General features: G+C 41.6%; 1 protein-coding gene across 1 annotated transcript in view; it reads right to left on the bottom strand.

Moving 5' to 3' along the window:
• Positions 1–2,308: 2,308 nt before the first annotated feature.
• The window catches only part of ttc9b (tetratricopeptide repeat domain 9B), a 28,595-nt gene continuing 15,428 nt past the window's right edge, over positions 2,309–15,475 (bottom strand). The window contains exons 2-3 of the mRNA XM_042413098.1: positions 6,790–6,972; positions 2,309–5,744 (exon numbers count right to left, since the gene is read on the bottom strand). Of these exons, the coding sequence (XP_042269032.1) occupies positions 5,650–5,744; positions 6,790–6,972 (278 nt within the window). The 3' untranslated portion in view covers positions 2,309–5,649. The remainder of the gene's footprint in view (positions 5,745–6,789; positions 6,973–15,475) is intronic.

The following is a 15,475-nucleotide window of genomic DNA, read 5'->3' on the forward strand; positions in this document are numbered from 1 at the left end:
GTCAAGAATGAACTTTGAAAACTTTCTCAGAAGCTCTTAATCTGTTTTTACAGGCTGAGTATTTCTCCCCATGACGAGTAAACTCACCTCCATGAGTAAAATGTTACTGAAATGACTTCAAACCACAAAACAACATCATTCCTCTTTGTTTGAAACTTTATTCATAATCTTCATTTACCAATCAATAGTGCATTCCCGGGCTAGCAGTTCAGTAAAACCAGTGATGGAGACCTGTGGTGTTTGGATGTTGAATGGAAAAAGGCCTCTTGGGAGCGAGGCGAGACAAATCTTCCAGTGACAAAAACGCAGTCATAGCCTTGATGTCTCCAGCTTCATGTTTTTTTTTTCCTCTCCATCAACACAGAAACAAGAAGGATGGAGGTCCATCGCTGTGAGAAGCAGCTCTGCGCTCTGGTACAAGTTCCTCAGAGTTCTCATCCACTCCTGCGTTACTGGTCGTCTTTACTGTATACAGAAACAGATGAGTCGGGTGAAAGGTCATTCAGAGGGTGGGTGGGTCAAAGGGTCATTGCACATACTCTGAGCCGGCTCTGGATCCCTTTAAAGAAAGGGACGTCAACAGAAATACCAACAAATACGGACACAGTCAAAAAGCGGCTCTGTGGAGCAGCTGGTTAAATTCTCTTTTCTATCTCTCGCTTTTCTTTTCTGTCAATAAAGTAATTCAGTAAAGTAAAGCTTTTCACAACCATAAAACTTTCCATTTTTGTTAATTTTTTTTTTGTACATTTGTATCATATATTCACAAAAAACTACTTTGACATTTTGACAAACATTTACCTCAAATGACATCAAAGTAAAAGAGCAAAAAAGAACACAGCCAGTAGTTTAACTTTTCCGTCTCTTTTTTCTTTTGCTTGTGCTTTTTGTTCTCAAAGCTACACTGAAGTAGAGAGGAGCCAGATGCACAAAACTCGCACAAAGCCAGAAATACACATATGCATGCTTTACGTCAGATTTATAAAACTGTGCGTACGCATGTGTCTGTTTTATAAATCTCAGTCTTTGTGGAACTACAGGCGCACGTACACGAGACTCATTTCCTCTCCCACAATTAACCATAAATGGATGAAGACCCAGGATTGTGTTGCACCGGCGAGGTTCTCCAACAGCTGGGACATCTGTCATAACACGCAACCTTTATGCACAGCTGTGTGGCTCTTTCTGACGTCCATATCATTAATTCATCACATGGACCTGTAAAGCGTCGTTAGCAGTGATATCTCAGAAATGTTATCAATTATTAGTTTGTAGCACTTATATCTAAACAGAAGATGTGACACAACTAAGGATAAAAAAGAATATTAACAGCAAAATACAATATCGACTCCTGTGTAAATTAAAAGAATTTTTGTAAATGGGTCTTTGATTGGTGTTTTATAAATCTCTGTGTAAATCACACAGTCAGTGCAGCAGGTTATCAACCAAAACAATGTTTTACTAAAACATTCTGTCTCTCACATTATATTTCACCTCCACCTCATCACATCACCCTTTAAAAAAACGTTTGTACGTCTGGTCTGAAGAATGTGTGATGTGTGCACATTCTGTGTTTGTAAATACCAGTTTATGTGCAGGTATGGCGTACGGTATGCATGGTTTTTGTGCGTACTCATTGTTTATGCATCTGGCCCCTGGTGTCTTTATTTGCACAGACAGCGTGTTTGGCAGATTATGCTCACGATAACAGCCTCGGAGTCAGTCCTGCCATTTATCAAGAGAACTGATCAGCCAGAGATGAACCTGCGTCCTGCTTTATGTGCAGCTAGTGATCCCCTAGACGGTCGTACGCACAGCGAGACTAAAACAAGATGGCAGACTGGTGCCATGGAGAGAGGACCATGGGAGGAGACCTATCCCCGAGGGGCCCACGGGTGAGCAGACTGAGCCCAGGCAGCCATGGAGACCAAGCCTGCAGGTGCCACTTCTCACTGTTTGTTGATTTACTGTATCTCTGCTGGGAGAGCAGCGCCAGAGAGAAGCAGAGAGACAGAGAGAAAGAAAAGAGCACAGAGGCACATCAGGAGTGAGGAAGGCAGATGTTTTAGCCCGAATCAACACTACAGCTCGGTGATACTAACTAGGTGTCAGGGCTGGGCTATATATCGATATTATATCGATATCGTGATATGAGACTAGATATCGTCTTATCGTGATATGGCATAAGTGTTGTCTTTTCCTGGTTTTAAAAGGCTACTTAGTCATTGTATCAACATTACTGATGATTACTTATCAAAAATCTCATTGTGTAAATACTTTGTGAAAGCACCAATATTCATCCCTACAATATTGTCACAATATCGATATCGAGGTATTTGGTCAAAAATATCATATTTGATTTTGTCCATATTGCCCAGCCCTACCAGATATGATGTAATCTAAGGGTTAATTTGGTCTCTGAGAAATTAAGTTATAAGACAAGTTCAGAAAATTTGATCATGTTGCTGTAATAGAGTCATGTAATTAAATATGAACTATTGTCATATTGATATAACTGATATCCCAGAAAATATCTCAGATTATGACAGAAGATGTGGCAAAAAGTATGTGGACAATCCTGTCGTAGTAATGTGGATAACTCCAGTTTTTTTGGGCTATTCGTTCCAATCAAGGATAATCTTAAAACTGCTGTATACAATCATATTTTAGACTTTTTGGTCATTTTTGGGGGGATTTTGAAATTCTGTCAACTTACTTACAAACTCTCTTAACAGGTTTGCATGTGTCTCTGTTGTGATGTTTTGTTACCAAAGAGTGATTTTCTTTTCTCAGAGTCTTCACTTTGAATCATTTTCAGAGATATGACTAACCAGTAAAAATGAAATTTCAGAAAATTGATCCCCATTCCCCAAGATGCAACCTAAAATAAAAACAGTTCACAACCCAAAAATATACAGTTTACTATAAGAAAGGACACATTTAAGACGCTGAAAGTACAGAATTTTTTTTCTTAAAAAATGACTTAAAATGATTAATCAGTTATCAAAAGAGTTGCCAATTAATTTTCTGTTGCAGCTCTAATCTCAAGGCCTTTTTAGGTTTATCTTGTGACTCCTTTGGTGGGTCCTGACTCCTAGGTTGTGCTTTCAAGTTTGTGGCAACAATTTGGTGAAAACCCTTTCCTGTTTCAATATGATAATGCAGCCGTGCACAAGGCGGATCTATAAAGAAATGGTTTTCCCAGTTTGATGTGGAAGAGCTTGACTGGCCCTCATAGAGCCCGGACCTCAACCCCAACAAACACCTATGGGAGGAAGTGCTCGACCTCTCTGATGCTCTTGTGGCTGAATGGGAGCAAATCTCTGCAGCCAGGTGGAGTGAGGCTGTCACAGCAACGTATTGTTTTCAGCAGTCATATATGGGTGTGTAACATGCAGGTGTCCACATACTTTCAGCCAGCTAGGTGATAAATCTCCTGGCTCTAAACTTTTCTATTTGCCAGAGTGACTTGGAGCTGCAGCTGCTTTGTTGGGGCTGATGATGGCCTATTTCTCCCTCCACCGGAGCCTCTCTGTATAATGCCAGTCTCTTCAACGCATGGTGCCATCTCTCTAGAGTCCCATTGACACAATTAAGTCCCTATTTACCTCCTAGCAGGTCACTGGAAAATGTAGAAGGGAAATCTTTGATTCCCACTTCCCTCTTGAAATTGGGTTTTACCGCTTATCTCTCACCTCGACTGAAGCAGATGCCTTTTTTTTTCCAGATATGCTTCCTACTTGATACCTATTCTACTGCTGTGATCACAAGCTGTCACCTTCTTTTTGTGTTTATAAAGGGCAGAATGGATAAAATAGAGGTATGAGCCAACAGTTGAGTGGCAGCATGCCATGAGAGAAAGAGAGAGAGCAATAGAGCAGATATAATCCCTATCCCATACGTCTGAAATAACTCTCTGGAGCCGCACATTACATGCAGGAGGTGGGCTTGCACACAGGAAAGAGGAAACTGGGTTTCAGGGAAATTCAGGTCATGCTCTCACATATGATCAATCCAACCTTCCGTAGAACAGGGCAGGCAGATTTGAGCCTGTGGTAAAGCTATCAATAAAAGCGATATTATCAATGATTAGGCTTCACAAGTCACAAGAGAAGCACATATCTTATGTATCTTTTGACAGCTAGCCATGGATATCATCGATAGTGATGTCTAATGCTAATGTTGTGTGTTATCTGTACTTACAAACACAGATACTGTATCGATCAAGATACTATAAAGTGACAGCGGAAGAAATCTCAAACAGCACACTCTTGTTGAATTGCACTAAAGCTGAGTGGTCTGAGATGTCAGGACAGATGTGATTGTTTTCCCTGCACTAACGCTGCCCAGAGTCTACTTGGTTTGTTATCGATGTCTGGGAAGCGTCAACATTAGCGATAAAAGGTTGGACCTCCTCGTAGAAATGTGTTTCTGGCTGTGGAGTTTTTTTTTTTTCCAGCTCGTTGTGAAACGTTAGAGCGGATCTCCATCTAGCCAACGGGCGTTTGATGGAACTCCGATTCCATTGGCTATTTTCCGTTGTGACATCATTAACGGGAGAACAGAGAGAGGTGATTAGGAGGAGAGGAGAGGGAGGGGCTTGGACAGTCTCAACGACAACAAACAACAACAACAATGACACACGACCCAGGAGGGGCTTCGGACAACAGATTCAAGACACACCAGTTTCCACAACAGCAGAACCGCTGCAGAAGTTTGTCCGTTTTGCCGCAGATGCTATTAACAGCTGAGTATGATGAACAGCGAAAGCAAATGAAAAACCTCAGGAACGAATTACAAACACTTGAATTAGCCCTTGAATTGAAAACAATAACAAAGAAAAAACAGTCCAGAAATGGAGATACATGGCATCCAGGAAAGAAAAGTGAGACAGCAGAGCGACAGATTAAGCATAGAGGCAGGTTTTTTTTTTTTCTCTACAAGATGAAAGATTTCTCGTGCACATCTGTCCCATCATAGTCTGATTAAGGGGCCTGAGTGAGCCCTGTTGGGTTGGATGTACAATCAAATTGGGCTATATGGTCTTGATATGTGTCACACACACACACACACACACACACCCCTCGCTATTACAAACTGCCTCCACACACACCCCTGCCCTCATGGTTGAGCTTCCCAACCCCCGATATTCTCCTCAGAGTCCGAGATAGACGGAGAGAGAGAGAGAAGGCAGAGTGAAAGAGAGAAAAAGAGAGAGAGAGAGCAGAAACAAAAATTTTTTTTTTTAAACATTTACTAAATTACGCAAATGTCTGTTATTCATAAGTATGTTTTGAAGCTCCTTTTTCATTCCACCACAAGGACTGATTCATATGAGTATAATACAGCTGTTTCCTTGTTTTTTTGTTGTTTTTCTGTTTTTTTACGTTTGCTTGACTGTCTGCGTCTAAGGGAGAGGAACCACAGCACCTGAGGGAGGAAGAGGAGGGGAGAGAGGGATAAGAAGATGGAAAATTAGGGTGGTTTGCAGACAGCGCTTGATATGTCTCCCGCCAATCGCTCTAGCAGGTGATTGGGTCTGTCTCTTCTGTCCGTGGGCTGTGCTGTCGAGGGTTAACAGAGGTGGAGAGAGGCCGGGTCGATGTAGGGTCAAAGGTCGAAGGGTCAGGAGGGTGAAAAGGTCGAGGGTTAGCCCTGGGTCTCTTTGCCGCTCTCTCGTTCCCGCTGTCCGCTCTTGCTCATCTTCATCTCTGTCAGCTGGATGTACCGCAGCACATTGGTGTCTGCGATGGAGAGAGAAAATGTGATTGATGTTAAGGCTGAAAAAAGAGAGGAGTCACAATTTTACTCTAATCCTATTTGTTAGCTGAATGGTTTGACATTTTGGCAAATATGGTTATTCACTTTTTTTGTCAAGAGTTAAACGAGAAGATCGATATCACTCTCATGTCTGTCTGTTAAATATGAAATTACAAGCAGCTGCCGGCTAGCTTAGCTTAGCATAAAGAGGGGGAAGCAGCTAGTCTGGCTCTGTCCAAAGGTCAGCGCATCTAAAACTCTTAATTAGCATGTTAGACATCATTTTTATTGTTTAATCCAGACAAAAACTGAAAGGTAAAAACAACTATTTGCCATTTTACTAAGCTGAACTACACTCTGGTGCAGACAGCTCATCTTTTCATGCAGAGAAACTGGCAGAAATCACAGTATGTTAAATAAAACACAAAACTGAAATAAGACTTAATGGCTTCTGAAACCAAAAAAACAAAAAGAATGTCTCAGTTCTTCATAATTTAAAAAAAGTGTATTTGACTTATTCAATTAACTGTTTTACTTTTCAACATGGTTTGAAATGGTGTTTTAAAGATTTTTCGAGGAGACCTGTGTTATATTATTATTTTTTTGGCCTGAAAGTAGTTCAATTTAAAAATAATAAGCCGAATAAAATTCTGAAATCAGCTTATAAAATACCCATTATATGTAAGTTTTTTAATTGCATTATGTCAACTCCCCTCATATTACCCATGAAACCCCACAAATTGACACACAGGGAAAAAAATCAATAAATCAATAAAAATTACCAAGAACATGACCTCATTATTACAGCCCTGCAGGAACATGTGCCATTGTTTCACAATCTAGTAGGAACTCAAGTCTACATTGTACAATTAATAAAACATTACGGCTAATTATCGAATTCCCTGCAGATATTGTGAGAAGTGTTTTTACCACCTTGAGCTTGTGTTTTATAATTCAACTTAAAGAGCTGAGCTGCAGCCTGCAGTTGTACTAATATAGTAAGTTGTTTATTATATGAGTGTAACTGACCTGTGGGTTCACGGTTCTTGGCGTCACGCAGGTAACGTAGGGCACATTCGTAGTCGCCCAGGTGATAGAAGGCGATGCCGGCGCGGTACATGGCCTTGAAGTGGTCTCTCTGGTGGCTCAGCACCTTCAGACAATACTCCTTCACTCTCTCGTAGTTTACCAGCTCTGACTGCAACAGACATGCTGAAGGAGACAGAAGAAACACGTCAGTATATGATTCATTTGTAATAATGGTAATAATTATCAAGACAAAACATACAGCTTTGTCTCACTTATTTAAAGCAAACACATCAAGTCTGGTTTAATGAAGTTTAAATGACATGTGGGTCTCACGGGTGATAAACAAAGACGGGGATATTTTGCTGACATCTCACTCTGTGCCTTTTAATAGAGCCACAGTGACACTTAGTCTCTACATTGCTTCCTCTGGATGGCAGTGAGCTGACTATAAATAGCCAATACTAATGTGTCGCAGCGTAAAAAAGACTCAAAAAGTCGTGCGAGCAGTTTGAGCCGCGGGGGTCGGAGAGTAATGTCTCTACATGCTGCCGCTGAGCTTGACATGCAAAATAGAAGAATGGGAGGGGATGATGGAGTGAATACTGGACCGCGAGGATGCTTAAGTCTTATTTCCCTGACTTTGCAGATGTGTTGTAGAGAAGAAGCGAGGGTGGCGGGGGGGGAGAGGAGGGAGAGAAGGGCAGCGGGGGAGGATGCAGAGATCAAGTGAGAGACAGATACCGCAGAAGTCCTTCGGGATGAGAGGTGAGTGCTGAAGTACAGTACCGAGGCCGAGTGAGCTCAACTTGAACCAACTGGAGCTCTACTAGTTGAAAAACTGAAGCACTCTGGGATAATATTTCATTGTAGTCATCAATCCTACAGATGTGTCTTGCAGCAGCACTTCGCTGTAGCAGTTTCTCAGCAGCTCTGAGATCAGCTGAGGTCGGAATAACTTCATTAGTAAAGACAGACTCACACACACATACAGCTTTTAGTCCACTAAAGCTTTTAAATGCCTGCTGATGGCTCAGATATCTGATCACTCAAACACTATTCCTCTGGTGATCACAACCACTCGTGGTCGACCTTGCCTCTCTTCTTCTTTCATCCTTTAATATCTTTCTTTTTTAATTTCCTTTTTTCATCTCTCCTTCCATGTCTGCCTGTGTCCTAAACTATACATATATCAAAATAATTTCCCTCTATTTCCTCTGTCTTGTCTTGTGCTGTCACGTCTCCTCCGGTTCTCCCACCCCACCGTATCCCTCCCTGATCTGACTCCTTTTTTAACCCTCCCGTCATCCTCCCTTGTTCCTCTGAGTCTGCCCTTGACACACAGACAGCTCTGTGAATAACATGAGTCAGGGACTATTAGCTGGGAGGCAGGGTGAGTCAGGAGTGAGAGGCATGGCTGCAGTAAGAGGAGGACGAGGAGTAGGAGGAGGAGGAGGAGGAAGGGGGAGGTGTATATACAGTATATGTGGGAGGCTGTAGGGTAAAGTACAAGAGGAGACCTATGGGAGACTAAAGGGGGAGTGTGTTAAAAGCTGTTAGTGCTCCTCTACCTGTCGTCTCCCCCTAAAACTCAGAGACAGACTGTAGAAGGTGTGTTTGTGTGTGTGTGTGTTTGTGTTTGTGTGTGTGTGTGTGTGTGTGTGTGTGTGTGTGTGTGTGTGTGTGTGTGTGTGTGTGTGTGTGTGTGATTAGACAAAAAGCCAGTGATGAGCGAGAAGTGTTTTATCAAATGAGGAGGACTAATGGATGGAGCTGCGTCAGTCACACACACACACACACTGGCCTTGCTGTCAACAACGCAAGTGCAAAACACTAAATAATTCACCATGGACATCAGAGGATGGACCAGTTCAATAACAATCAATGTGTTTTGGTATTTAGTGGTTGAAGTGGCATTATGTCTGGTATGCAGGCCGTACATTGTGTGTGTTTTGTGTGTGTTGAGTCACAGTCATCCGTTCCCTTTTTTTGTATAAAAGTGTGTAGTTTAATTAAATAATCACTATTATATCATGTCCCTATCACCAATCAAAGTAGATTTTCATAATTACAATTATCTTAAATATTCTCAACAGATATGGTTATTTTTATTGTGTCATTGTTTGTGTTTTGTGCTGTTTTATGTGTATTTTTGTGTGTGTGTGTGTGTGTGTGTGTGTGTGTGTGTGTGTGTGTGTGTGTGTGTTTAAGGGCAGGCACAGCAAACAAGCTCAGGTTATAAAATATGTAGTTTATGACATTAGTCAATTCTACTGTATGTACGTGTCCCAATAAAAATAAACATGAAATAAATAAAATAAATAAATATCTGCTCTTTTAGCCACCATTTCTACTGGCTTTCTCTCCAAAATGATGGTTAATACAGAACAAAAACCGAATGATGTCGACACTGATATTGTTGTCAGAAGAATTTTATTCCTTAATAAATAACGTGAAGATCCCACCAACATTTAGAAGACCCTAATGAGTTGTATTTACCTCGTTGAACTGCTCTGTTCTCTCCAAAAGTGAAGAGATGTGTTTGAATTATCTTTTGAAAATAGTTTAAGGGACCAAAAGAGAACATTAACAAGGAAAAAAATACCTTTCATGACACTATTACACCAAACCTACAAGCATAAAATCTTACAATAAGTCAACAAAAATCCATTTTTATTACAAACCCTCTGTATGGGGATCAACACAGTGACTTACTATTTTCTTTTTTAAATATATTTTTAGGCACATTATACCTTTATTGGACAGCGACAGTTGAGAGACGTCAGGAAACAAGCTGAGAGAGAGAGAGAGATACGGAACGACATGCGACAAAGGTCAGCTGTCGGAATCAAACTGTGGACATTGTGGTCATTTGGCAGACGTCTTAACCAGCAGGCTACTGGGGCGTGATGTGACTTACTATTTTCTAAGTAGAAGTCAAATTATTTCATTATCAAAGTCTTAGATGGCTGATAGAGACTCATTTCAAGTCCTCCAGCCAGTTTTCAATGATTAAGCAGTTTCCAGTTAATCTTTCATCTTCTTGGCTGAGAGGCTGAGGAGTGTGTCCATTTTTCAGTCAGATAAACAAACTATTAGACTTGATTTGATATGTGTGTGTGTGTGTGTGTGTGTTAGTTTTTAAGTTTAGTCTGCTTTCGCTGACCAAACTAAAATAAAACACACAGAAAAAACATTTCGAAACGTTCTCTGCCTGCTGGCGACTGCTTTCACTGAGCCTGCACATTGTATATTGTCCAGTTTCTGTTTTATTAATGTGTTTGTCCGTCTTTGTTACTTCCTTTGTGATTTCATTTAACTTGTAAACGCTACATTGTTGTAAAGGAACAAACAACCCAGCCTACCTTGTATAAATATATTAAAAAAAAAAAAATTATGTTTCCTCCTTCGACCTTTAAACTGCATTTATTGCAGGAAAGTTGTTATATACAGAGCATTAAATGTATTATCATCATTATTGGATGCATATACAAACACACACACCCTGATAGTAAAGCTTGACAATCCAGTTATTTTTAGTGAGACTCATGACTCAGCGTAGGAAGGTCGAGGCTGCGATCTGTTTATGCAGGTACAGTAGGAATCACCTCAGATGCCCTCTACCTGTACAGACTCCACTCCTCTTGTTTGTACAACCATCCAACTAAGACTACAATGACTACTCTCCTCCCTCCGCACACCCATCCGTCATTGCCCTCCAGCAGTGGACGAGAGCGGAGCTTTCAGAGGGTTCAGTTACAGTCCATAACGGCCTAATGGCTGACGCAGTTAGAGAGTTCACTGGTACTGACACACAAACATACGCAGGCCAGATTACAAACACACACACACACACACACACACACACACACACACACACACACACACACACACACACACACACACCTACCTGCATACAGTACAGCAAAGTGATACGAGCAGAAGCACAAACACACACTGACACAGGTGACTTCAAACATACAAATGCGTGTAAACAGAGGTCAGATATGACTTGACGACCGCGCACACAGACGCACAAGCAGATGCCCCTAAATGAACTGTTTGACGCAAACAATGGTTGAAAAAGATACTTGACTACACGAATACACACATAAAAGCAATGTGCACAAGTGATGACTGGCTGGGCCGCACCCTGCTGGCCCATTAGGCAGATGGATGGCATGCCAGAGGAAATATAGAGTGTGGTGAGAAGCATTAAGGGTGTGATAATGACGGGATCATCGAGGCACGCTGGGCAGGGACGCAGACAGAGGCAATATCACTGGAGCCAAGGTGTCCCAGTCCCTGAGAGACAGGGGCATGTGTGTGTGTGTGTGTGTGTGTGTGTGTCCGACATTATCTGTGGGTGTCCTGTGTTATGTGGCTGCGCAGTTGATCCCCACCTGGGAGAGTCGAGACCCAAGATAAGTGTGAGAGGTCGTGAAATTAAACGTCTGTTGCAAAATTTGTGCTCTTCTTCTTGTAAAAAAACAGGCAAGTTTTACTTTGTCATGGCTCTAATAAAACTAGGGGGAAAAATCTGTTTCTGGGTGAACTGCTCAGTAAAACCCTGGAATTTACGTCTGTATTGGACAATTCTGCACCTCCAGTGCCGGCGAGGTAGCGAGATTGTGAGGCTGCGGTGGTCGAGGTGGTGGATGGACATGCAGCGTGTTTGACTTGTGTGTGTTTTCTCTAAAATTTCCATAATCAAGTGTTTTACTTGTCTAACCATATTTTATTTCTATGACTATGACAATCTTTCTAACTTTAACCATACTGTTGTGGCCACACACTGATATTATAGAAAGCGAGAATTTGCACGAAAAAAAGTAGTCTATTAATCGATTGGTTGATTGACAGAAAGCAACTTTTTTGATAATCAATTTATTTATTCAGTTATTTTTAAAGCAAAAATACCAAACATAGTCTGGTTCCAGCTTCTCAAATGGAAGGATTTGCTGTTTTTCTGTCATTTATAATAATATAGCAAATATCTTTGTGTTTTAGACTGATGGTTGGATAAAACAAGGAATTTGTAGACACCAGCTTGGGCTCTGGGATATCATAATGGTCATTTTTCACCTTTTTCTGTAATTTTGTAGACAAAACAATGGAGCCACTGTGATTAGAGACACTGTCCATCACATATGTGCTGCCTAAGATACTGAAACCCTGCCAGTGCCAGGGGTGCTTAGCTGACCCTGAACTTTGACCTCTCTATGAAAGGCAGCTCCTCTTCTGACGACTATCAGACATGGTTTGCTGATTTTTGTTTCGATTAAAAATGCAGCGTCCCCACAGCTTTTTATGAGCACATGTGAGATGAAAGGGGAACAGTAATGAGATGTGAGACTGCAAAAAGGGAACAAGCCGTCCAGACAAGGCTGATAGATTTGTTTTAATGAGGGACTTCCTGTGAGGACAGGAGACGGGAGACTGAGCTGAGGTTTTATTTGATGCTGTGACACTGTGGCTACGTGTGCGTGTTGAGTTAGTGTCAGTGTTTCTGTCTCTTGCACACAGATTTAAAGAGCAGCAGACAAAACACAGATAACTGGAAGAAAAATTGTGCAGAATAAAAAAACATTTTAAAATGAAATTGAATTCGCTGACTTCTAAACCTATAGAGAAAACCCAGCAGGTGCAAGGACAGCTGTCAAGCTGTGTGAGCTTGTGAATGTGGAGAAGTGTGTATTCATGTGTGTGTGTGCGTGTGTGTGTGTGTGTGTGTGTTTCCACTGCATGAATGTCGAATGAGAGGTGCAGTGAGTGGGAGTGGTTAACACATGCTCAGGAACCCCACTGGTTTGCCTGAACCATCATGTCTCATAAAACAGAGCCTGCATAGAGACTCGCTTTCATTTAGCAGACAGAGTGCCAAAGCCTGGGAGGAATGAAAGAGAGCGAGAAAGAGAGAGAAAATAGGCAGGAAGCTGATATAAGACAAGAGAGACAGGGGGCGAGGGAGGACAGAGATAGAGACAGCACTGACAAAACAAAATCCAGAGAGAGCTGAGGGTAAATAACGACAGAAAATCTGAGGACAAGATGAGAGAACAAACACGTTTTTTTGCTTCTTTGTCTATCACTTTTGTCCTCTCCTGCCCTCGTATGCGACATGTTTTTAACTCGGGTTTCCTTTTCTTTCTTCTACATCGCCTCGTCCTCCCTCTGGACTCATGTCCCTTTCTCCATCGCACCAGGCGCGACACCACGATCCGGCTAATTTAATGCCACTCGTGGCCTCGGTGATTAGTCTGCTGTCCATCACCTTGTAATTAGTTCTGCAGGAAGATAATGACAGATGGGGAGACCCATCACTCTCACAGCACACACTCACTCCTCATTTCCTCACACGTCCCCTACAACACATCCATCTCTGACCATCGTCCTTCACCCTCCATCTCTTCCCGGTCCCCCCCCCCCCCGTTCACCGCCGAGCAAAAACCGCTCCGCCCTCCTCTCACCTTTCACTCGATCTGGTGTCTCTCCTTTACAAAATGTCAGGCTGCTGCAACAGATTTATTTACAGAGACAAATGCAAAGTCATCATCATGAAAGCGCCTCACACATACGTCCTCTGGACAAAATCTGATTGAACAGGCTGACGTCACGGCTCTCGGACAGTGCGGACGGTCTCTCCAGGGCCACTAAGAATAGCTCCACCCAAAGCGTTTTGCGAATGCCTTTCACTGTTATTGAGGGGGACAGGGCTACAGTTCCTCCCTCGCTCTATCACAAAGGCTTGTCTGCACTGACATGACACAGCATTAAAGTCCAACCACCACCTGCTTTATCATCCACCCATCTCAGCCCTTTTCCTCCCTCTCTTCTCTCTCGCCTTGCACCTTGTTTCACAATTTCTGGGAAGTTGCTTCTCATTTCATTTAAGTTTAGGCACAAAAACTATTTTCTTAAGGGAGATGAACAGCGGACTCCATTGTTAGAATCTGGCTGACAAGGGTTATAATTCCTACAGCTAGAGCGGTCTTCCATTTGAATGTAAACATAAGTCGTTTTGGGGATTTGCTGAAATGACGGATGCTTTTGTTTTCTTGGGAGGACAGCCTAGTCTTAATCCAAGTTTTATTAGCTCTTTTATATCACTCAAAATGTGAAACAGGGAATATTAAAAGGCTCTTTTCCTTAGAAGAAATATCCATAATGAGCACTGTGATTTGTTATTAGACAGAGATGATAAGAGCTCGTCTTGTCATCATATAACATTTTACTTAAAACAAGTGTTGCAGATGAGGTCTTTGATTGTGTGTGACTGTAGCGGAGGACTAATGCAGCTCCATATGGTGCCAAAAAACCCTCACAATTAAACACTCTTTTGACTGTGTGCGTCTCAGATGGCCTCCATGGGCTCCACTGGGGAAGTCTGTAAGAGAAAGTGTCAAGATCAGCCTTACAAATGAGTCAGTGACTATTTAAGATGAGTTTAACAATCCTGAGGAGAATAGACCGAGAAAAGAGTGTAAGACAGGAAATCGTAGTTTGCATGTACACCCTGAATAGGCTACATGACTTGGGTTAACTGTTATATGAGAAGATTGATACCACTCTCATATCTGTGTGCTCAATGTAAGGCTACAGCTAGCAGCTGGTTGGCTTATTTTATCCTGTATTCATCATGTTGTTTCAGATAATATGTAAATACAAGTCAAAGAAATGTTCACTTTAGCCTTTGAGATGTAAATCTGAGTTGCAGATATCTGATTTTTTTTTTGACAGTGACGATATCGGTGAAAAGAACTACACAAGTGTCAAGAACGTGTGGCAAAATGGCTGCAAGGCCGCCTCCACCGACTGTAACATCTAAATAAAATCTAATTTTACTGATACTTACATAATTCATACACTAACACAATCTATTCAGCTAATTTATAAATAAGCAAATCACTGTTTATTTGCATCTAGTTTCACTTGTTAACTAACTGCTCAAAATATGTAACATAAGTGTAGGTAATTAATAGCTAATAATTAAATTATTTGACACTGCAGTAATAATTTCTGAGTAAAACGTGAGCTCTCTGAAGTCAGAATACAAGAGATTTTCTTTAGTGTGTGAGGATTTTGTTACTGTTGAACAGAGCCAGGTTAGCTCTTTCCTCCTGTTTCCAGTCTTTATGTTTCCAGTCTGTTGGCTGTAGCCTCACATTTCGTGTACAGATATGAGAGCAGTATCGATCTTCTCATATAACTCAGCAAGTTTAATTCCCAAAATGTCAAACTATTCTTTTAAAAAACTCCATCTGCCTCTCTTCTGCACAGCTTTTTGATTTACCCCCCTGCAGAATAACCCGGGCAGGCGTGTTGATTCCCTCCAAACACCGACACAGACTGTCATGCTTGGAAGCTGCGGGTAAATCAAACATATTTGCATGGATTACCAACAGTGCAACATTGATCCCGGGCATGCAGGGGAATCAAGTAACCAGATTATTCTGTTAGATCTCTCACAGAGAGCTCGGGGCAGTGGGAGGGCTTTTTTAAAAACCACTAAACCACTTATTGTTTTTTGTATACTGTCAGATCTGGTCCAGTAGAGGCACGTGTGTTTCCAGAGAGAGGAGGGATCTTAACCAGAACATTATTGAGCAGGCATTTTTTAAACTTTAATCATATATTAGACTGCCTCAGTCATCTATTTGTTACACTTCCTTGTCCTCAACACTCAACC

This window comes from Thunnus maccoyii, chromosome 6, assembly GCF_910596095.1.
Source record: "Thunnus maccoyii chromosome 6, fThuMac1.1, whole genome shotgun sequence".
In the NCBI taxonomy this organism is placed as follows: domain Eukaryota; kingdom Metazoa; phylum Chordata; class Actinopteri; order Scombriformes; family Scombridae; genus Thunnus; species Thunnus maccoyii.